This window comes from Lithobates pipiens, unplaced genomic scaffold (assembly GCF_037356315.1).
Source record: "Lithobates pipiens isolate NorthernLeopardFrog02 unplaced genomic scaffold, aLitPip1_a1.2 Scaffold_24, whole genome shotgun sequence".
In the NCBI taxonomy this organism is placed as follows: domain Eukaryota; kingdom Metazoa; phylum Chordata; class Amphibia; order Anura; family Ranidae; genus Lithobates; species Lithobates pipiens.
This window is the reverse complement of record NW_027507786.1, coordinates 14,763,264-14,787,108: the sequence shown is the minus strand read 5'-3', so window position 1 is coordinate 14,787,108 and position 23,845 is coordinate 14,763,264. Positions and strand designations below refer to the sequence as shown.

Below are 23,845 nucleotides of genomic sequence, written 5' to 3'. Positions count from 1 at the left end.
GGTAACTCTGGAGGAGCTGCAGAGATCCACAGCTCAGGTGGGGAAATCTGTCCACAGGACAACTATTAGTCGTCTCTCCACAAATTCGGCCTTTATGGAAGAGTGACAAGAAGAAAGACATTGGTGGAAGAAAGTCATAAGAAGTCCTGTTTGCAGTTTGCAAGAAGCCATGTGGGGGACACAGCAAACACGTAGAAGAAAGTGCTCTGGTCAGATGAGACCAAAATGTAATTTTCTGGCCTAAAAGAAAAAGCTGTGGGGGTTATTTACGAAAGGCAAATCCACTTTGCACCGAAAGTGCACTTGGAAGTGCAGGCGCTCTAAATCTACGGGGTAGATCTGAAATGAGGGGAAGCTCTGCTGATTTTATCATCCAATCACGTGCAAGCTAAAATGCATTTTTTTTCCTTGCATGTACCCCTCGGATCTACAGCAACTTTACTTCCAAGTGAACTTGCAGTGCAAAGTGGATTTTCCTTTAGTAAACAACCCCCTATGTGTGTCAGAAAACTAACACTGCACATCACCCTGAACACACCATCCGTGAAACATGGTGGTGGCCGCATCATGTTGTGGGGATGCTTTTTTCCAGCAGGGACAGGGAAGCTGGTCAGAGTTGATGGGAAGAGGGATGGAGCCAAATACCGGACAATCTTAGAAGAAAACCTGTTATGCCGCGTACAAACAATCAGGCTATCCGGCGGACTCAGGCCGGAGGACAATCCGCCAGACTTTGCAGCGGACTTGCCCACACACGTCCACACATGACCGGAATTTTCCAGCAGGCTAGGTCTGGCAGACAATCCACCAGACCTATGGCTAGGGTTGTCGGGAAGAGGCCTTTGTCCTCATCAACATGGGGACAAGGTGCTTTGGGGTGGGGGGCGGAGGGCCCCCCTTTCCCCAAAGCACCCACCCCCCCATGTTGAGAGCACATGGCCTGGTACGGTTCAGGAGGGGGGGTGCTCGCTTATCTCCACCGGCCGGACTGCGTGCTCAGATAACGGTCTGCTATGGACTTTGGGGGGACCCCCACTGCTTTTTTTAGCGTAGGGGTTCCCCTTTAAAACCATACCAGGCAACGGGGCTCGGGAGGTGTAAATCTCGCAGATGCAGGCGGCGACATTCACTTCCTTCACTAGTCCCGTCCACCTGGAGTCACGTTCAAATTGAACGGACTTTACTCCGTGTGTGGGCAAGTCAGTTCATTTCAAAAGTCCGGCGGACTAGCACATAGACGAGCGGATTGAGTTAAGACTTCTTTCTAAGTCCGCCAGAGCTACAATGGAATGGTTTAGACTATAGATCAAAGCATATTCATGTGTTAGAATGGCCCAATCACAGGCCAGACCTAAATCCAATTGAGAATCTGTGGCAAGACTTGAAAATTGCTGTTCACAGATGCACTCCATTCAATCTGACAGAGCTGGAGATATTCTGCAAAGAAATGTCCCTCTCTAGATGTGCAAAGCTGGTAGAGACATCCCCAAAAAGACTTGCAGCTCTAATTGCAGAGAAAAGCATTTCTGCAGAAGTATTGACTCCGGGGGGCGCCATACAAATGTACCCCCCACACTTTTCACATATTTATTTGTAAAAAGTTTGAAAACCATTTATAATTTTCCTTACACTTCACAATTATGTGCCACTTTGTGTTGGTCTATCACATAAAATCCCTGAAAAAAACTGATCACGGATGCATGCACTGTCCTGTCACCATTTGAGGAGGCCACGAGGATGGTGAGCAGTGAGTGCATGCATCAGTGATACTATCCCTCTTGTCTTCCTGTTGGAGCACAAGCTTCGGGGAATAATGGACAGGGCACTTGAGGTAGAACAGCAGGCCACTTTTAACCAGATAGTATTCCTGCATGCCCATCGATCACACAGGAAGAAGAAGATGAGGAGGAGGATTGTGTTAGCATAGAGGTGGAGGATAACACTCAGCATCAGCAGCAGTCTTCAAGGGATCATTTTCAGTCCTCAGAAACCCATGGAGTTGTACGTGGCTGGGAGGACCAGAGTCTTGTAGAGTGGGAGAATTATCGTTTTATCTCTGGAGTTGATCTCCTTTTAAATGCCAATATTCTGTTTGCTTTGTTAGCAGCAGCTTGGCATTGCATGCCATTGCTGTGCCTATCATCTACTAGGACCCCTAGGTCCTTTTCCATCCTAAATCCCCCCCAGAGGTTCTCCCCCCAGTGTATAGATTTCATTCATATTTTTGCCACCCAAATGCATTATTTAGCATTTTTCTACATTAAACCTCATTTGCCATGTAGTTGCCCACCCCATTCCTATTCCTCCTCAATCTTCATGACGATAGCTTTTAGGAATATTTTCGGTTCAGCGCACCACCGCCACTGCCTAATGCCCAATTTTTTTGCCCCTGTTTAACAGGGGTCTGTAATTACAATTTTTGATCAAATATTTGAGAGCAGGGCTCGTTCCTGCACTCAACAAAAGTATCTGTGAGGCTTTACAGTGTTGTGCCACCACCACCACCGCCTAAGGCCCAATTTTTCTGCAACAAGGGACATGGTGCCAGAACACATCCCAACTCCCAACTCCAGGAAAGGACAAAATGTCCACCCTTGCAGTGCTTGGGGGGGAAATGACCACTTTCACTTCTATGTTTCCATGTTCCAGCCGGCTGCACTGCTCTCCTCCTCCACCTAAAGTCTCAGCATCATTGCATACCATACAGGAACACTAACCCTCTATGGTACAATGAGGACGCTGGAGTGCTACCACAGCCTGTCACAGATTTCACAGAAGCTGCAGGGGACCAGTCACAGAGATTGAGGGAATCAGGTAAAGTTGGGTACACACAGAGTAAATTTCTTCCAATTTACTATGTTTATTATGCTTCAGAGAAAGCTGTAGAGAAAGGAACTGCAGCTGTCACGGATGACACCCACCACACAACCCCCCATCAGTCGGATCACAGACAGAATCCAGAACCCAACCTCCCCGTTTAGACGGTCAGTTGGGGTCACAGGGGCCATGGACGCCACCCCCCGGGTCAGTCAGTCAGTAGTCGGGGCCCTGAACTTACCCCATCTCTCATGCGGCTTCTCTCCATCTGCTTCCTCGTGTCTCCTTCCTCCTCCTCCTTGCGGCCAATCCGATCTGATCTGGATCATGAGGAGAATGAGTATTACAATAGCGAATACACATTGGCTATTGTGTGCCCCCTAGCCCACCCTTTTTTTAAGTCTCTTTTGAAGTCTCAGTTTCTGCCTCTAATCACATGCTTCAAAAAAAAGAAAAAACATTGAAATCCAGCGGTTCACATGTAGATTTGGCGAGCCATGGATGGGGGGTGGCGCCCGGGCGCCCCTAATGGACGGGCCACCTCTGCTTATCACTCCGTTTCATTTTCTGCAGTGTCCATACTTTGTTCTTTGTATACTATAACACTGTACACTTATAATTTTTAGCTACAGTGGTGTGAAAAAGTGTTTGCCCCCTTCCTCATTTCCTGTTCCTTTGCATGTTTGTCACACTTAAGTGTTTCGGAACATCAAACCAATTTAAACAATAGTCAAGGACAACACAAGTAAACACAAAATGCAATTTGTAAATGAAGGTGTTTATTATTAAAGGTGAAAAAAAATCCAAACCATCATGGCCCTGTGTGAAAAAGTGATTGCCCCCTAAACCTAATAATTAATTGGGCCACCCTTAGCAGCAACAACTGCAACCAAGCGTTTGCGATAACGTGCAATGAGGCTTTTACAGCGTCCTGGAGGAATTTTGGCCCACTCATCTTTGCAGAATTGTCCTAATTCAGTTACATTAGAGGGTTTTCAAGCATGAACGGCCTTTTTAAGGTCATACCACAACATCTCAATAGGATTCAGGTCAGGACTTTGGCTAGGCCACTCCAAAGTCTTCATTTTGTTTTTCTTCAGCCATTCGGTGGTGGACTTGCTGGTGTGTTTAGGATCATTGTCCTGCTGCAGAACCCAAGTTCGTTTCAGCTTGAGTACACGAACAGATGGTCGGACATTCTCCTTCAGGATCTCTTGGTAGACAGCAGAATTCATAGTTCCTTTTATCACGGCAAGTCTTCCAGGTCCTGAAGCAGCAAAACAGCCCCAGACCATCACACTACCACCACCATATTTTACTGTTGGTATAATGATCTTTTTATGAAATGCAGTGTTCCTTCTACGCCAGATATACTTGGACACACACCTTCCAAAGAGTTCCACTTTTGTCTCATCGGTCCACAGAATGTTGTCCCAAAAGTCTTGGGGATCATCAAGATGTGTTGTGGAGAAATTGAGACGAGCTTTGATGTTCTTTTTGCTCAGTAGTGGTTTTCTCCTTGGAACTCTGCCATGCAGGCCATTTTTGCCCAGTCTTTTCCTGATGGTGGAGGCATGAACGCTGACCTTAACTGAGGCAAGTGAGGCCTGTAGTTCCTTGGATGTTGTTGTGGGGTCTTTTGTGACCTCTTGGATGAGTCGTCGCTGCGCTCTTGGGGTAATTTTGGGCGGCCGGCCACTCCTGGGAAGGTTCACCACTGTTCCATGTCTTCGCCATTTGTGGATAATGGCTCTCACTGTGGTTCGCTGGATTCCCAAAGCTTTGGAAATGGCTTTATAACCCTTTCCAGACTGATAGATCTCAATTACTTTCTTTCTCAATTGTTCCTGAATTTCTTTGGGTCTCGGCATGATGTGTAGCTTTTAAGGATCTTCTGGTGGACCTTACTGTGTCAAGCAGCTCCTATTTAAGTGATGCCTTGATTGTGAACAGGTGTGGCAATAATCAGGCCTGGGTGTGGCTAGAGAAATTGAACTCAGGTGTGGACAACCACAATTATAGTATGTTTTAACAAGGGGGGCAATCACTTTTTCACACAGGGCCATGATGGTTTGGATTTTTTTTCACCTTTAATAATAAACACCTTCATTTACAAATTGCATTTTGTGTTTACTTGTGTTGTCCTTGACTATTGTTTAAATTGGTTTGATGTTCCAAAACACTTAAGTGTGACAAACATGCAAAGGAACAGGAAATGAGGAAGGGGGCAAACACTTTTTCACACCACTGTAGGTGATATGGGATTTTGCTACTGTGAAGATCGAAAGGCAGATCTAGGGAGGATTGTAAAGTGTTCCTATGGGGAGGATTTCACTTTTATTATAATTTATGCGAAGGTCTGATGTCAGGTCACCTTGAGGCGAGGTGACAGATGCACACCGTAGGGATCAGGAGTGCACCGCAAGGTTTTGGACCCTACGGCTGACTGCTGCAGACGGGGGACAGATCCCACTGGGGTTAGAGCGTAAGATTCCCTGGGGCACGGAGTCTAAGAGCCAGCAGGTGTTCACCAGCGCCTCTAATGGTGAGGATGGACTTGACTATTGTTTAAATTGGTTTGATGTTCCGAAACACTTAAGTGTGACAAACATGCAAAGGAACAGGAAATGAGGAAGGGGGCAAACACTTTTTCACACCACTGTATGTGTTTTGCACTGTAATTATATTGCTATGCAGTGTTTATCCTTGTTTGAAATTCAATGATAAAAAAAAAAAAATATATATAGAAATTGACTTTTGAAATGTTATTAACGTGTGAACATATTTTAGTTACCGGGTTTACATCTACCTAATGTAATAATTCAGTAACAGTGATTTGTAATGTAATAAGTAATGTTTTTACTTTGCAGTTCAAAAGGCACTTGGAAAAAATATCACATGCAATTGTCAGAACAAGAAAAGGAAATGACGATCTTGTTAAGCAGTTTGGTGTTCAGAACCATGTTTTTGTTAATGGAAGTTTGTTTACAAGACATGTTGGGGTTTTCTTTAGCGATGAGTTAGGTTATTGGAAACTTGAAATAAATTCTACATTAATTCAATGGAAAAATAAGAAAAATCAGGTAAGGCTGTAGGAGATTCGGTAAGGTGCTATAGAAAAAATTCCTAGAAATGTGGGTCATTCATATGTCGTAATCAAAACTATCAACTATCAGAACTATTGCCCTCGTTGCGAGGACTCATCTTGCCCTAAGATAAAGCAAGAATTATGTAAGAGTCTTTTCTCCCACATTTCTTTCTCTGGTAGACATTATATTTTCGTATCTCTAAGCCCCCTTCTGTCTCTTGTGGGCTTTCTGTAAACCATGTGATGAACTGATAAATAATATCAGGATCAGAGTTCTGTGCAGGCCACTTGAGTTCCTCAACACCAAACTCAGGAAATCAAGTAATGCCGAAACAAAAACAAGCCTTCTCTAAATTTCGACTTTGACTCTTTTGCATGTTGATGGTAATATATTCAAAGGATCATTTATAAGCATCCAGGTTAAGGATATGTATTCATATAATCATAAAAGTAAAAATGTGGGGACCATAAGAAGAAGAGCAAGAATGAGATACCGGGGGGGGGAATAGAGGCAATGATTATTGATGTCACCTGCCCTTTGAGTAATGCCAATAAGGGGCGGCACTCATTGTGAGATACATGGGACCTCCTCCCCCCCCCCATCCCAAGAAGGACAATGGTGACTTCCACTTGGAGATTCCCTTTAGAGGAGAAAACTCAATGTGAAACCCATAGGGCCGCTACAAAAGAACAAGAAGCTCCTACACATGCTTTAGGGGCTGGACCTATATATGTCTCAGTCGACTTCAATCAACTTTCTTACAAGGGAGGTGGAAACAGAAAGAGAAAAGGAATGAGATCAAAGGAGAAAAGAGAGGAGAGGGATCCCAAAAGAGGAAACATCTAGCGATCAGGCACTCATCTATTAATATTTTCCTTATTTTGTCACATTACAAACAAAACAAAAACGTAAATGTATTTTATTGGGATTGTATGTAATAGACAAAAAGTGGCAGATAACTGTGAAGTGGAAGGAAAATGATAAATGGTTTTCAAAATGTTTTACAAATAAATATGTGAAAAGTGTGGGGGGGGGGGGGGGATCTGTATTCAGCCCCTTTTACTCTGATACCCCTGACTAAGATCTAGTGGAACCAATTGCCTTCAGAAGTCACCTAATTAGTAAATAGAGTCCATCTGTGTGTAATTTAATCTCAGTATAAATACAGCTGTTCTGTGTAACCCTCAGAGGTTTGTTAGAGAACCTTAGTATACAAACAGCATCATGAAAGTCAAAAAACATAACATACAGGTCAGGGATAAAGTTGGAGAAGTTTAAAGCAGGGTTAGGTTATAAAAAATATCCCAAGCTTTGAACATCCCACGGAGCTCTGTTCAATCCATCATCAGAAAATTGAAAGAGTATGTTTCCCTATGGGAGCCATCTTAACTGGTCCAACACAAGTCGTCCAACTTTGAAAATGCTCCCTGCACTACTTTGGTCCGACTTTGATCCTACTTCAGCCCATTCAATATCAGTGAAGTCGGATTGCCGTCTTGCCTGATCCAACTTTGGCATGGGAGTTGTGCTCTGATGATCTTGTAGGGGAACTCCACGCTACATTTAAAAAAAAAATGGCATGGGTTCCCCCTCCAAGAGCATACCAGGCCCTGCGGTCTGGAATGGATTTTAAGGTGAACCATCTATGCCAAAGAAAATGCGTGGGGTTCCCCCCAAAATCCATACCAGACCCTTATCCAAGCACTGGGAGGTGGGGACGAGCAAGCAGCTGGTGCCCCCACAGATCCCAGCCCTACGCCCTAGGGGTACATTGTACCTCTACCCATTCACCTGAAAAAAAGTGTCCAAATGAAAACAAACTATACAGGTTTTGAAAGTAATTTATTAAGCAGCTCCGGGGGTCTCTTAAGACTTCTTCTCCCCTCTCTAGCTCGTCTGCTTCCTCCGCTGATGTCTCCATTCTCTCCCGTTCTTCTCCCTCTGTCCACTGTCTTCTAAAGGGACTCCTCAGCTATCTTCTGCTCTTTTGCCCACTCTTTTGCTCGCTCATGCCTTTTTTTTCATTGTCTTTTCCCTCTGTTCTTCATCCAATGTTGACCCGACGCTCTCTCCGGCTCTAATACCCAGTGTGTGATGTGCCAGTACTTATATTATGGGGTCACCGTATGACGTTATCCGGAGGCCCGCCCCTTATGAGGTCACCACCCGGGGCAAGATGGGTGGTGACGTCATAAGAGCAGAAAATAACAGAGGAGTCCCTGGCAGAAGACAGCGGACAGAGGGAGAAGAACCGGAGAGAGCGGAGAAGAACCGGAGAGGGGAGAAGAACCGGGGAGGGCTAGGAAACACCAGTGGAGGAGGCAGAAGAGCCAGAGAGGGGAGAAGAAGTTAGAAGAGACCCCGGGAGCTGCTTAATAACTTACTTTAAAAACCTGTGGTGTGTTTTATTTGTGACACTTTTTTCAGGTGAATGGGTAGAGGTACAAGGTACCCCATACTCATTCACATGGGGTGGGGGGCCAGGATCTGGGGAAAACCTTATTAAAGGGGTTTCCAGATTATGATAAGCCCCCCGCCTGCAGGCCCTGACAATCGAAGACCAGGGATGTCAGGAAGAGGCTCTTGTCCTCATCAACATGGGGGGTGGGTGCTTTGGGGTGGGGGGCACCCCCCATGTTGAGGGCATGTGGCCAGGTACGGTTCAGGGGGGAGGCGCTTGTTTGTTGCATGGGTGAGAAGACCCCCGAAGACAGAAGACCCTTGGAGCTGTGTAATAAAGTATTTTAAAAACCTGTGTTGTGTTTTTTTTTTATGTATACTTTTTCCCCAGGTGAACGGGTAGGGGTACATCGCACCACATACTCATTCACATAGGGTGGGGGGCTGGAATCTGGGGGCCCCTTATGAAAGGGGGCTCCCGGATTCCAAAAAGCCCCCCGCCTGCAGACCCCAACAACCAAAGACCAGGGTTGTCGGGAAGAGGTCCTTGTCCTCATCAACATGGGCCCTGCGGCCCACCCTTTCCCCAAAGCCCCCCCTCATGTTGAGGGCACACGGCCTGGTATGGCTCAGCATGGGGGGCGCACGCTCGTCCCCACCCCCTTTCCCTAGGGTCTGCTATGGACTTTGGGGAACCCATACGCCATTTTTTGGCATAGGGGTTCCCCGTTAAATCCATACCAGGTGACGGGGCTAGCGAGGTGTCAATCTCGCCGATGGAGGCGGCAACATTCACTTCCTTTGCTAGTTCTGTCTACCTGGAGTCACGTTTCAAAGTTAACGTACTTTTCTCCGTGTGTGGGCAAGTCTGTTCATTTCAAAAGTCTGGCGGACTAGCACACAGGCAGGCGGATTGTCTGCTGGACTGCTGAGTCCGGCGGACAATTTTGAGTCAAGACTTCTTTCTAAGTCCGCTGGACTTTTGGGAACAAAAAGCCCACCGGAGCTCACACACGGGTGGATTATCCGCCAAACCAAGTCCTCCGGGTAGTCCGATCATGTGCACGTGGCATTAGAGTCTGAAAAAAACTTGAGACTGGGGCAGAGGTTCACCTTCCAGCAGGACAGCAACCCTAAACATACAGCCAAAGCTACAATGGAATGATTTAGATCAAAGCATATTCATGTATTAGAATGGCCCAGTCACAGTTCAGACCTAAATCCCATTGAGAATCCGTGGCAAGAATTCAAAATTGCTGTTCACAGACGCTCTCCATCCAATCTGACAGAATTTTGATATTTTGCAAAGAAGAATGGGCAACAATATCACCCTCTAGATGTGCAAAGCTGTTAGAGATATCCCCAAAAACACTTGCAGCTGTAATTGCAGAGAAAGGGGGTTCTACAAAGTATTGACTCGGGGGGGGGCACCATACAAATACCCTCCACACTTTTCACATATTTATTTGTAAAAAAAAATTAAAACAATTAATCATTTCCTTACACCTCACAATTATGTGCCACTTTGTGTTAATCTATCACATAAACTCCCAATAAAATACATTTACGTTTATAAATGTGGAAAATTTCAAAGGGTATGAATACTTTTTCAAGGCACTATAAACTTCTAAGAAATCTTTAAAAAGGAAAAAAGGTGTTATGATATGAAGGATGCTAGAAAAACAGAAGCACTGTCAGGAAGTGAAATAGGCTATAATGAGATGTTGGCTTTGGATATCCTGGAGGAAACTCTGGCAAGAAGGATACAAGGAAGGAATGCAATGGCCTATGGAGCCAATATCGGCAGGCTTTGAGTGTGAAACATGTCCTTATCTACGGCCTTATCCATCCTCTCACCCCATTGGGTGAAAGGCAATTTCATTCCTTCTATGGGGTGGTTTATGCTGAGATCATTCAGGATTGTGGAAAAAGAAAACATGATTTTAGGTCTAATATATCACGTAAGAGAAGGAAGTTATACAAGGTCTGATGGAAAACACCAACGGTTGGTGCACAAAGCCATGCTGGATGTATGAGTCTGGCCACAGCTTATGTTTGGGCGACATTAAGGACATCACAGGAATTTTTAAAATCCCCCTTTCATAGTAATTTCCATGTTATCAAGAAAAAGAAAATTATTATTTTCCGTACACTAGGCAATTATGTGCCACTTTGCGTTGGTCTATCACATAAAATCCCCATAAAACACATTTATGTTTTTGGTTGTAATACGACAAAATGTGGAAAATCTTTAAAAAGGAAAAAAGATGTTATGATATGAATGGTGAAGATAATGCTATTAAAACAGAAACAAGTGAAATAGGCTATAATGAGATGTTGGCTTTGGATATCCTGGAGGAACTCTGGAGGGAATGCCATGGCCTATGGAGCCAATATCGGCAGGTTTTGAGTGTGAAATAAATCAGGCCTTATCCATCCTCTCACCCCATTGGGTGAAAGGCAATTTCATTCCTTCTATGGGGTGGTTTATGCTGAGATCATTCAGGATTGTGGAAAAATAAACCTTAATTTTAGGTCTAATATATCACGTAAGAGAAGAAGTTATACAAGGTCTGATGGAAATCACCAACGGTTGGTGCAGAAAGCCATGTTGGATGTATGCGTCTGGCCACAGCTTGTGTTTGGGCGGCATTAAGGACATCACAGGAAAATCCCCCATTCATTGTCATTGCTATGTTATCAAGAAAAATAATTTGTGCATAATAATCATTGGGACCGGGAGGATCAAGAGCTTCTTGATGGGTATCCCAGAGTTTTGACTTAACATGTTTAATTGAAGTCAAGTATTCCAGATAATACAAAGTGGTGTGGTTCATTGACATAGTTTACAGGCATCACAACCCTGAAAAGATATTCACGTAACAAAATGTACGTTGTGTTAAAAAAAATTTTTTTTTATTAGAACATGATAAAAATGTATTTTCAACATATTCAAATTCAACAACTTGTCTTTTATATGGTCATAATTGGTGTATTTACAAACATTGGTGGTGCGGTATCTCTTCCCGACATGTTTCGCCACTTGGGGCTTCTTCAGGGTCCTTGGAAACCAGGGGACTTGAAAACAGAACAATCAATCATAAATTACACATAATAAGGTAATTACCTTATTATGTGTCATTTATTGCGTATTATGTGTCATTTCTTATTGATTGCTCTGTTTTTTTGATATAGCAACTGTATTATCTGTGATTTCCAAGTGCCCTGAAGAAGCACCAAGTAGCAAAACATGTCGGGAACAGATGCCACACCATCAATATTTGCAAATACACCAATTATGACCATATAAAAGACAAATTGTTGGATTTTAACATTTTTTAATGATGCTCTAATAAAATGTGAAAAAAATATGTATTTTTTGTTATATTTTCGGCACTGTTAAAATCCCATTAAAAAAAATATCCCTTGTTATGTGAATATTCCAGACAATAAGTTGGCTTTAAAAATCCATTTAGGTATAAGTGTAACTCGCAGTATTAAAAAAAATCACACATTTTAAGTCATCTGCTAACCAGGAAAAAATGTTGCCGAGCTACTGTAACAAAAGAAAAAAGAGATTTCCAGAGAGCTTTAGAAGTAGGATAGAGGTGAGGGCACGTCACTTAAAACATATCAACCATAGAAGAAGTTTCTTGGTTTTATAGATATATTTAGTGAACTTCCATATATAATACAACATGTTGCTTTCTGATAGGTTCCAAAAGCTCAGTGCTCAGAAAGTTGTTTGCCAGGATACCGGAAAGTTCCCGGCTACGCCATACAACCTTGTTGTTATAGTTGTGCCATGTGTGCATATGGAGAAATTTCCAACATTACAGGTAATGGTTATCAAATATTTCTGGGGATGTTATTTTTACCACCTGCTGTGCGGGGGAATTAAAAAAAAATGTCACATACATGATAAAATCACAATTTTTTTTCCAGAAAATGACACAGAAACACTATACATTTTCTAAAAGCAGAGGCCCTCCCTGGAGAATAAAACACACAGGTGGCACTCTAAGTGCAGTATAACAGTAAATTTAATGCACAAATGGATATAAGTACTGACAAGAGTAAGGTAATATTAGGCATTTAGGCACAAATTGCCGAGCGTGTGTGAAGGGACTGCATCCGGGGAGCTGCTTGCTGATGATTCAGAGCGGGCTGCCCCCGTAATCACAGACACTTCCTGGATCTGGAACACACAGGGAGCCGAGGGATGGCATCACTTCCAGACTGAGAAGAACCAATAGGTGACATGTTTACAGAGCATGCGCTCCTTCTTCAGGCCTAACAAGCCCATTTGTAATAGCTTTGGACAGATGACAGGTACTCTTTATGGAGATATCCGGTGTCTCTTTGCCCTCCAAAGCAGTTAACTGAAGACAAACTGTGCTTGGTTATCTGCTTTCTAGGCTGTAATAGCCAGGGAAGGAGAGCTCTGAAACAGGATTTGACAAAACCATCATCACTTCTGGGTTTATTCATCACAGAGGACATTGGAGATGGACTTTTCCCCACCTTCTCTATAGGGTTTTCCCCTATCATTTACTGCTGTACAAGACTCCGTGAAAGAATGGAGTGCCTGGGAACCACCACGGGTGGGGGGGGGGGGGGGTTTACAGCATCATAAAAGTGATCAGGCAGGTGTAAAGCTATCCAGATCACTTCTAAAAGAAAGCTGATAGAGGCTTCCACCGGTCTATTTTGGGCACCTGTAGATCCCCAACCTTTGAACCAGATAGACTGGCTCTCCAGGCTAACCATAACACAATACTGTAGGTCACTCCATCTCTCTGAGCAGGTACATAGACCTCTCACAACTTTTGAGGATGTGTGTGGTCTCTCTCGAACCCCTAAACACTCTGTCAGGTCACCTAGAGCCCAGGTGACAGATGCACACCGTAGGGCTTAGGAGTGCACCGCAAGGTTGTGGACCCTACGGCTGACTGCTGCGGATGGGGGTCAAGGTGATAGGAAGGCAGGGCCGCCAGAACACCAAGATGGATTCCACCGGGTTTAGAGCGTAAGATTCCCTGGGGCGCGGAGTCTAATAGCCAGCAGGTGTTCACCAGAGCCTCGAGTGGTGAGGATGGACTTGGCTGTAACTGGCTCCAGGTCGCGACCCCCAGGGTCCCCCAGCTCACACCCACAGTAGGCAACAGGAGGACAGGGATGGTGAGGGACAAAGCCAAAGTCGGGTCCACAAGCAGACAAGAATAGTCAGGGACACGCCAAAAGGTCAGGATCACAGGTAAACAGGGATAGTAAGGACACTCCAAAGTCGGTAACGGAGAACAGTAGAAGAGCACACGGCAGGTAACAGGAAGCTAACACACAAAGGAATACACAATGGTTGATCAGCACTCTTGGCTTGCAGTGCACAGGTTAATATAAGGTTCCCTGATAGGGCCTGGGGTGGGGCCATGCTTAGAGGAGAGGTTATAAAAACCACCAGGTGGAAGTGGGTAGCCTCTTAGTCTGAACACATGAGGGAAGGTAAGCAAACAGGAAGATCACTGCATAACCATGACACACTCATTATCTCTGATATATAAGGACATCCAACTACATTCTTATAACACACTACCAAATTTCACACAAAAATGGTCCAGGGACCTCGGCATTGAAATATCCCCGGCACAATGGAATATGGCGTTTATAATTACTCACAAATCTTCCATGTCCGGTTTCACGCAAGAAAAAAATTACAAACTGCTGGCAAGATGGTACAGGGATCCAGTCACGGTGAGCAAAATGTATCCTGGGACCTCGGACAGGTGCTGGCGTTGCCACGGAGGAGAGGGCACGTATGTCCATGTGTGGTGGGATTGCGACCGAGTACGCCCATTTTGGGACAAGGCATTTAAAATTCATAATGACCTGTATGATGTTTCTGTGTTGCCGACGCCACAAATAGCTTTACTTTCCATACTCCCAGGACCACTGAGCTCACACCGAAAGAGCATGTTTCGGTTCTTTCTGTCCGCAGCTCGTCACGTCATCTCACAGTTTTGGAAAAGGGATGTTGTCCCCCCGATTACGAGGTGGACAGATGCCATGAATGATATTATGCTCATGGAAGAACTACAAGCCAAACAAACTGACAAATGGGATAAGTATATGTCCCTCTGGTATCCCTGGCTCCATCACTCCTCATCGGCCCCCTTTCTCAATAGTGTGGCTTTGTGAAAACGGGCCTTGCAACTGTGGCGCACAGGCAGACTGTTCGAGATGGTCCCCCAGACCAAAGGGCTCAGAGCAGATCCCCGGGTGGACAAGCCAAGAGACCTTCCTTGTTGAGTTCCCCTTACCTACACCTTGCCCCTCCCTACACAGGTGACCCAAGAGGTCACACAAACAGCTGACCCGTCCCATGCCGAATAGGTTACCATTATAGGCTTACATGCCCCTTGACTGCATGAACCTCCCAAACAGGGTCCTTGTATAGACGAAGCCGCGGGGGAGGTTTTATGATAATTTCCTTCTTGTATGGGTATAACTGTATGATTTGATATACGAATTCTGCAGATGCCTATAAGTTGTCTTGTATACAATGCACTCCCTACCCCTTCCCCCCTCCCCAACTTTCTTTATTCTGTACCCCCCTTCCCCTCTCAATTCTTATTGTATTAAACTGTTACCTGAATTGTAACAATAAACAAATATTCAACCTTAAAAGAAAGCTGATCACCATCTGAAAAAAAATCTGTACCATGATCTTGTTATAACCATTTGCTGACAGGATGTTTTAATATGTGTAGTATTGCCTAAACTGTAACTTGATATAGCCACTCCTTAGCCCTGTAGTCATGGACCTCTGGAATTTCTTTTGGATCAGTTCGGCCCCAAACTGTTCTCCAGAGCCCTCTCCCTTCGAGACAGATAGTAGGTGGTCTTTCAGTTCAATGGGCCGGAATATGAATTTCTGAGGGGTCTCCTGACTACTCTGTGCCATGTTTATCAGTTGATGGAATAGTTCAGCTGCATCTTCTTCCTTGTAATAGCTTTTTAGTATCCTCTCCAGTTGTGTCAGAGTCGATTCACTTTTCATCTCCAACATGCCTCTAACACTTAGGCCTGGACTAATGGCATGGATTACGGCCTCTCTGATTTGAGATTACAAATATCCTTGTTGTAGTCCCATCTCAATTTGATGAAGGAGATTTGTGTAAGATAGCTTATCTTTCTGCCCCCTCTCTCCTATCTGTCCATCAATTCTGAAGTCTTTCCTGATGGTCACTTCTGGTAGGCGGTTATGAGTGCGCCTCTTTAGTACGGCCCCAGGTCCGGGTGTTATCTGACTGTCTTTTGGATCTCCGCATGTAACACTTAGTCCTTTAATGTGCTCTGCTATCATGCTGGAGGTCTCCTAAAACCTCTCCTGTATGTCATTGCATTGCCGTTTTAGGTCAGCCAAATGTTGCTCTGGCTGTGATTTAGCAACGGCCCTCCCCTTCTTGTTAAGGGGTTCCATCTGCTTCAGACTGGGACAATCCTCTTTTGACCTGGTGGGATGAATCAGGTAGAACTTTGTCCCTTCTGACAATTTTACACTGGTACCTTGAAAATTCTCAGGGACACCTTTCCTCCATTCTAGTAGTACATAAGTGTGAGAGGTTCCATAGTCTGGTCTCACTGCCTTCACATATGCCTTCCCTCTGGGGACATTGCCTGTACAATGTATCTAATTTTTTTCTCTTCCCAGTCTTCTCCTGGGAGTTCAATTGCCATGCTCGCTTCTGAGCGTATGCCTTCCGCTTCACACCACTGGACCACTCTGATGGGGTCTATACTGGCATCAAGAGGGTGGGTTTGCTTGCAGAGTGACAGTATCCTGGATGAGCCCCCATGTGTAGCACTGACCCCTGAAGGGGCTTCTGAATTTATTTGGGCCTGCACTCTGCTAGTGAACCCCCACTGACTTGGCTCAGTCCCCTTGACACAGCTGTGGAGCAAAGTTGGTGTGGAGCTAATGGTGAAAGATAACCCCACAATATATAATATAATAACAGTATAACTTTGTTATTATCTGGGCATCCAATGGTTCCACCTGCTGGGAAAATAACAATACTCCACACCAAAGTAATTAACCAAAAACTTATCTTTATGGTTATGTTTAAAGTAATAATTACAGCAGTTGCACTGTCGCATCAACATAACATGATAGTACAGAAGGTTCAGACAATAGATAAATATGCCACAGCACAACCACAAGGGAGCTCCCCCTACTTTAATAAAGGTACAAGGCCTTGCAATACTAGGTGCAGTCTTTGATCTTCTTTCTTCTGCTAGCTATTAATGTTTGTAACAATTTGTAATCCAACAGTGGAGTAGTAAGGGTTAACTTGAAGGAAATGCTGAAACTGTTCTTACAATGTAATCCACTTGTAATTGCCTCTAGCACAACACAGTGTTAAGGTGAGGTAAGGTGTAGGCTTTAGGCCTGCCTAAGCTCAGTCTTTATTAGATCTCCCTCCATGGGACTAGAAGTCCCAGCAACACCATCTTAGTGTGTGCAAGTGCGTAATAAACGGTGGGCAACAGCCCTCTCACCAAACTGGATCTAAAAAGATGTACAGCATAGCTCCGGTGCGCTCTCTCTTGCTTCCGGCTCTGTCACACCGCTCCAATCTGCAAGATGGACTGGGTCCCTCTGATGGCTCCGACAGGTCTCTCTGGATCCTTCCCAATCCAGTCAGCCAGTCTCTCCAGCAATCAGATGAATAACAGAGTCTGTATTTGCTACACTCCGCAGTGGCTGTAGGCCACGCTCTCTGGAGACCTCCTCTGTGCATCCAGAAGAGCTAGAAAATGGCTACGTCTGTCCTTTTATAGCCTACCCAGCATGCAGTTCAGTCCAGGGTGATCATGGGTAGGTCACCTGGCATTCTGGGTAGGTATGTCAAAAAGAAAAGTAATTCAAGTCCATTTCCTGTTTTTGGCCGCTAGATGGCGCCAAATACTAAGTTATAACACTGTCCATAGGTTTACATGTTAAAGTATTAGTAGGCAAAAATATTAGCGCTACATATGTATTTCAAACAGCAAGTGGTTAATGTTTTGTCTTTAGAGAGGATTGTAACCTGGAAAAGAAATGGTTTATTAGATATTTGACAAATATTAATATCTGATTACACCCATATAAGTAAACCAAGACAAGGTAAGTGATCACAGTGTTCATTGATTTTATTTTGTTTTCCAGATAGTGAAAACTGCATGAGATGCCCCGATCATGAATGGCCAAATGAGAACAAAACTCGTTGTATATCCAAACAATCAGAATTTCTTTCCTTCTCTGATGACACGCTCTCACTAGTATTTATAGTCGTCTCACTGTTGTGTTTTGGGAAGACTCTTCTAGTACTCGTCATTTTTATTTTACACCAGGACACACCAGTTGTGAAAGCCAATAACAAGAGCCTCAGCTTTGTCCTCCTGGTCTCCATCATGTTGGGTTTCCTCTGTGTGTTCCTCTTCCTGGGTCGTCCTGTGGATGTAACCTGCTTGCTACGCCAAGTTTCTTTTGGAATTCTCTTTACAATAGCCGTATCTTCTGTATTGGCCAAGACTATTATGGTTTGCATTGCCTTCAAAGCCACCAAACCCAACAGCATGTGGAAGAAATGGATCGGAGTAAAACTGCCCATCTGTATAGTCTTAGCTTGTTCCAATGTTCAAGTTATAATCTCTGTTAGTTGGTTGTCCATTTCTCCTCCCTTCCAGGAATTGGACACACACTCCTACCAGGAGAAGATCATCATTCAGTGTAATGAAGGGTCAGTTATTGGGTTCTACTCTGTCCTGGGATATATGGGGATTCTGGCTGCTGTTAGTTTTATTATAGCTTTTTTTGCCAGGACATTACCGGACAGTTTTAATGAAGCCAAATACATCACCTTCAGCATGCTGGTGTTCTGCAGTGTCTGGATTGCCATGATCCCGGCCTATCTGAGCACCAAAGGGAAATACACGGTGGCTGTGGAGATATTCGCCATACTGATTTCCAATAATGGTCTCTTATACTGTATATTTCTTACAAAATGCTTTATAATTCTCCGTAGGCCGGAGCTGAATACTAAAGGCTATCTGCACAGTCAAAGAAATATATAAACTTTCTTTATTTAAAGGGGTTCTAAAGGTAAATGTTTTTTCACCTTAATGCATTCTATGCATTAAGGTGAAAAAACATCTGACAGTGCCTGCGCCCCCAGCCCCCCCCCCCCCCCCCCGTTTTACTTACCTCACCCCTCGAAAGTCCCGCGCTCGTCCCCCGACGTCCTTTCCACCGTTCAGCCTGGCCGCTGATTGGCTGGAGTGGATGGATGGAAAGCAGCGCAGCCATTGGCTCGCGCTGCTGTCAATCACATCCACTGACGCAGAGTGCCGGGGGGCGGGGCCGTGTGATACAGCGAGCGGCTGTAGCCGCCGGCTGTATCACGGCAGCGCGCCCGCAGATGCTTCTCACCATGCGAGGGAGCTCGTATGAACGTGAGAAGCACCTGCGGGAGGAAGCCGAGACAGCCGCCGAGGGACCCCAGAAGAGCAGGTTCGGGGCCACTCTGTGCAAAACGAGCTGCACAGTGGAGGTAAGTATAACATGTTTGTTATTTTAAAAAAAAATAAAAAATTCACTTTACAATCCCTTTACAGATTTAAAAAATTTGACAGTTATGTATATTTTTGTTATTATTATTATTATTTATGTCAATCAATCAAATATTTAAAATATATTAAAGAATCCAATCATCAAGATATAAATGTTTCCAAATCATGAAAAAAGCAAAAAACAAACAAACAAACAAACGCGCCCATAAGACACGCAACATCTGTACTAGTGCCATAAAACTTAAAGTCTGAACTCCACACAGATATGAAAGATACAAATTATTGCAGCTCTGAAATAATACAGCATAAAATAATTTTTTTAAAGATGGATCGAACGGCCCCCTGTTCGGTACGCAGCAGAACTTTCAAACATTGCTAAGGTTCAGAGCCATATAACAAACTCCATTGAAGTCTATGGGACCTGAACTGAGAAAATCAACAAGCGCCCATTTTGAAAGCTTATATGCAAGTAATTGGGCAAACAATGGTTATGGGGGTCCAGGAACTGCCCTGGGGGACATGTATCAATGAAGAAAAAGTTTGTAAAAAAAAGATGATTTTTAAATGAGCAGTGATTTACCAATGCTTGAATTGAAACCATCAAAATGAGAAATAACTATTAAAATGAAAAATTCCTTTTAGATATAGTCCCTGGTGGGACCCTTTAGTCTGCCTGTAAAGTGGTACATCTGTATTGTGTATAGAACCTGCTGCAACAATAATTACATTTATTAGACATGTGCGGTTCGTTTCATTCCAAATTAATATTCGGATTAATTTTTGTTATTCGGAGATTGGGATATAACCGAATACCCGAATTACAATAAAAAAACTATTTTTATCAAATGTTCCCGAATAACAAAACAAAATTCGGTCTGAAATTCAAATTGAATTTTACATCGAACGTTAGTTGAATTCTAACTGTACACATATTGCTGAAATCAAAGACTGGGTGTGTTATTAGAGTACCATTTAAAAAAAAAAATCTGTTTTAGTTAAGCCAAAGGTGATTTAAAGAGTCAGTGGAATCATTTGATGAAGATTTTTCTTTTGTTTGTTCACCTTGCCACATTGGAATCGAAAAAAAAAACCCCGAAAGTTTTTAATTCTACCGATTTGAAATTATTGATTCGTACGCTTTTGACAAAAAAAAGGGTAAATTAGAAGAAAATTTGAAAAATTCCTAATATAAATCTGTTAAAATATTGTTATCTCGGTATTATTATCAATATTCTATAATTTATATTTGTGAGAAAAGTTCCCAGAAAGTCCATTCAGTTCTCGAGTAAAAACTCAAAAATGTATTTAATAATAAAGTAGCAAAATATTACAAGCACAATATCAAAATGTAAAAATAGCATCAATAATGTCATTATTTTTAAGATGAAGATTGAATCATATGTTAGTCTTTGTGCGTGTGTGAGGCTGTGTCAGCTTCCTTCAATATTTCCGTGTGTCTCTCACAGGGCTGGCTTAGCCCTTCCTCCTCTGGGCTGGGCTCTCTTCTCTTTCCACAGTTACCAGCTGTTCCCGATTATGCTCGTCTGACCTGCCTATTTAAAGCCTTCCAGCCCACTTTTCCTTTGCCTTCACGTTGGTCACACCTCAAGGAACCATCTCCTGCTGTTTGTTTCAAGACTGGCTTGCTGACATCCCTCTTGGCTTCTTATCCTGCTTGCAGTTGCTCTCCTTGGATCCCTGACTTCTGGACTGGCTGATTACCCGATCTAGTTAATGAACTTTGGACTGGCTGACTACCCGATCTGGCTTCTGGACTCTGGCTATGCTTGACTATGCTTTTTAAAAATAAAAAGGTAAATAGAAAAAAGCGTAGTCAAGCAGCCAGATCGGGTAGTCAGCCAGTCTAAAGTTTATTAACCAGATCGGGTAATCAGCCAGGCCAGAAGTCAGGGATCCAATGAGAGCAACTGCAAGCAGGATAAGAAGCCAGGAGGGTTGTCAGCAAGCCAGTCTTGAAACAAACAGCAGGAGATGGTTCCTTGAGATGTGACCAACGTGAAGGCAAAGGAAAAGGGAGCTGGAAGGCTTTAAATAGGCAGGTCAGACGAGCATCATCGGGAACAGCTGATAACTGTGGAAAGAGAAGAGAGCTGGCAATTAGCCGACAGCTGAGCGGCCAGCCCAGAGGAGGATGGGCTAAGCCAGCCCTGACAGTCTCCTTCCCAAAACCCTTTGTTCAAAAGCTTTTGCTCCACAAATTAAACCTGTGAAAACAGCCCCACCTTCCTAAAAAAGGTTGGTTTGTCTTATAGTTCCACAGACTTATTGTACTCACACAAGGGTGGGGAGTTGCTCAGTCTCTATGAGTTGACATTCCAGAGGAGTGGGCAAGAACAATGTGTGTAAGCATTTAACTTGTACGATATAAGTTTTATTTAACATCTAAATCAAATATTATATATACATATATATATATATATATATATATATATATATATATATATATATATATATATATATATATATATATATATATACACATACAGTATAAATAATATTCATTGAAAACCCAATGTTCTTATTAATATCGATAATCATCTTGCGGTTCCAGCGCCGCATGGAGTAGCTGCCCTCCTCATCAGCTCCCACAGCTTGACTCCGAAATCAGCCTGTAAATTCGGCACAACCCACACCTCACACCGGTAGCCTCCCTCCAAGCATACCCGGGCACACCATGGATCGGATTGTGGAGAAGTCTGGCACCCACTCGTACGCAGCCGCTACAGCCGACTTGACACAAATTGAGGCCCCGGCTTACACGGTTCCCTCCTCAGAAGTGGTGCTTGACATGGAGGTAAGTGGCGATTCAACCCCTCCTCACAGCCTGCTACCCCTCCACCACAGACTGGGGACCCCATCACTGACAGAATGGCCAAGCCTATAGGGGCTCTCCTATATCCTATGATTGCTGACTCTGTGGAGAAGGCAGTCAGTGCAGGGATGCAGCAGCTTAAGGCCCAGCTGGGGGAACATGCTACTAGGTTAAATGAAGCTGAACACCACATCTCTAACATAGAGGAGTAACTCTACCAGGTACAGGCCTTGGAACAGGCCAAAGACAGAACGAATAATACATTTTGGAAAAATTGCACGATTTAGAAAATAGGTCCAAAAGGAGCAATTTGCGATTCATTGGCATCCCGGAATCCCTACAAACATCAGCCTCACGGACCTCTCCATGAGACGTATCTGTTAGTTGCCTTGTAGTAGAGCCTGTAGGAGGAAACCTGTAAGCCCTTGTACACACAGTCGGAAAATCTGATGGAAAATGTCCGATCGGATCGTGTTGTCTGATAAACCGACAGTGTGTGGGCTCCATCGGACTGTTTCCGTCAGAATATCCGACGGACAAAGTTGGAGAGCTTGGCTATAAAATTTTCCGACAATATGATCCGATCGGACCTTGTTCAATCGCTTGTAGAGAATTCCAATCGGACAAAGTGCCACGCATGCTCAGATCAAATTACGAGACCTAAGCTATTGGCTACTAGCCTGAACGTAGTCCCGTCATAACGAATGAACATCATCACGTTCTGAACGATCGGATTTTCAGACAACTTTGTCCTACCGTGTGTATGCAACACCAGTTTCGGACAAAATCCATAGGTGCACATCCGCGCTCCTTTTGGTGCCAGTGGACTTATTTAAGGGGCACACTGACTTGTAGCAGATGCTGACCAATCTTCAGCTGTTCCAGCCCTGTTCCTTGTTATTCCTGCTATTGCCTGACTGATACCGGTTGCTGAACCCTTGGCTTGTCCTGACCTGGCTCTGGATCCTATCTCTAACTACTGGCTCCTGACTTCGGCTTCCTGATTGACCCTGCTCCTGCCTGATGATTTGGTACCTTGCTGCCCGCCGGCTTCTGAACCCGGCTATACCTGTGACTATGCTCCTGTCTCCTGTCCGGCTCCAAGCTGTCATCTGGGTGTCCGCAGTTCCGTTCCTGCGACCTGCTGCGACTTCCTGCATCTCCAAAGTCGCATCAACTTCCACAAGTTTCCCGAGCTACATTTGCAGGCACTCGTGTTCCTTCTTTCCCTAGGGTCCTTCTGTCCCCATCATCAGCAGGACCCGGGTTGGAGATACAAGGAAGGCCCACCTTGTCACTTCAGACTCTGACCAGCTACATGACAGTATCGGTCAGCCAGCAAATGTAGTCTGAAAGGGAGGCCTCACCTGCTATGGACATCTGTCGATCAATATCTACATTAGCCTTAAACCGTACAGACCCTCCAAAAGGACCTGGGCCGGAGAGAGAATCATCTACCAACTCCACCTGACGTCTCACCTGCTTCTACTTTCCCAGCTCTTGTGAGTTCTTTTGCACAAACAGACTTTTGCCTGCTCAGTGGAAACATTCCTTCTCCTGAACCCAGAGTGCCCTTGCCTGAGCGTTTTTCAGGGGATCGCAAACACTTCCATACATTCCAAAATGCCTGCAAACTTTATTTCTCTTTACTATCCCAAACTTTCTCATACAAAGAAGTTAAAGTGGGATTCATCATCACACTGGGCCCACCGTCTCAGAGAGCACCATGATCCTGCTCTGTCAACCTCTGACTCCTTCTTCTCAGCCATGTCCCAACTCTATGCGGATCCCTTCCTTCAACAGACTGCTGAATCTACTCTTGGCAACCTCCGACAAGGTCCAAGGCCGTAGAGGACTATGTAACTGACTTCCGGCTCTGGAGTACTGATACTCAGTGGAATACAGCTGCTCTCAACCATCAAATTCGTCTTGGACTTTCAGACACTTTAAAAGATGAACTTGCCCATGTAGGGGTACCCTCATCTCTGGAAGATCTGATCCACCTTGTCATTTGTATTGGCCGTCGGTTTCGTGAAAGACAATCCGAGAAGGCTATTTCCAAGCCACCTACGTCCCCAAGAGTGATTACTGCTGT

The 23,845-nt window shown here is 44.2% G+C and overlaps 1 protein-coding gene and 1 long non-coding RNA gene across 2 annotated transcripts in view; one reads left to right on the top strand and one right to left on the bottom strand.

Moving 5' to 3' along the window:
- The window catches only part of LOC143929543 (uncharacterized), a 46,186-nt gene that overhangs the window by 1,452 nt on the left and 20,889 nt on the right, over positions 1-23,845 (bottom strand). Inside the window, exon 2 of the long non-coding RNA XR_013262545.1 lies at positions 3,059-3,137. This is a non-coding gene — a long non-coding RNA (uncharacterized LOC143929543). The remainder of the gene's footprint in view (positions 1-3,058; positions 3,138-23,845) is intronic.
- On the top strand, positions 17,494-18,495 carry LOC143929674 (vomeronasal type-2 receptor 26-like). The gene has a single exon (XM_077453617.1). The coding sequence runs from the start codon at positions 17,529-17,531 to the stop codon at positions 18,420-18,422; it is 894 nt and encodes a 297-aa protein (XP_077309743.1). The 5' UTR covers positions 17,494-17,528; the 3' UTR covers positions 18,423-18,495.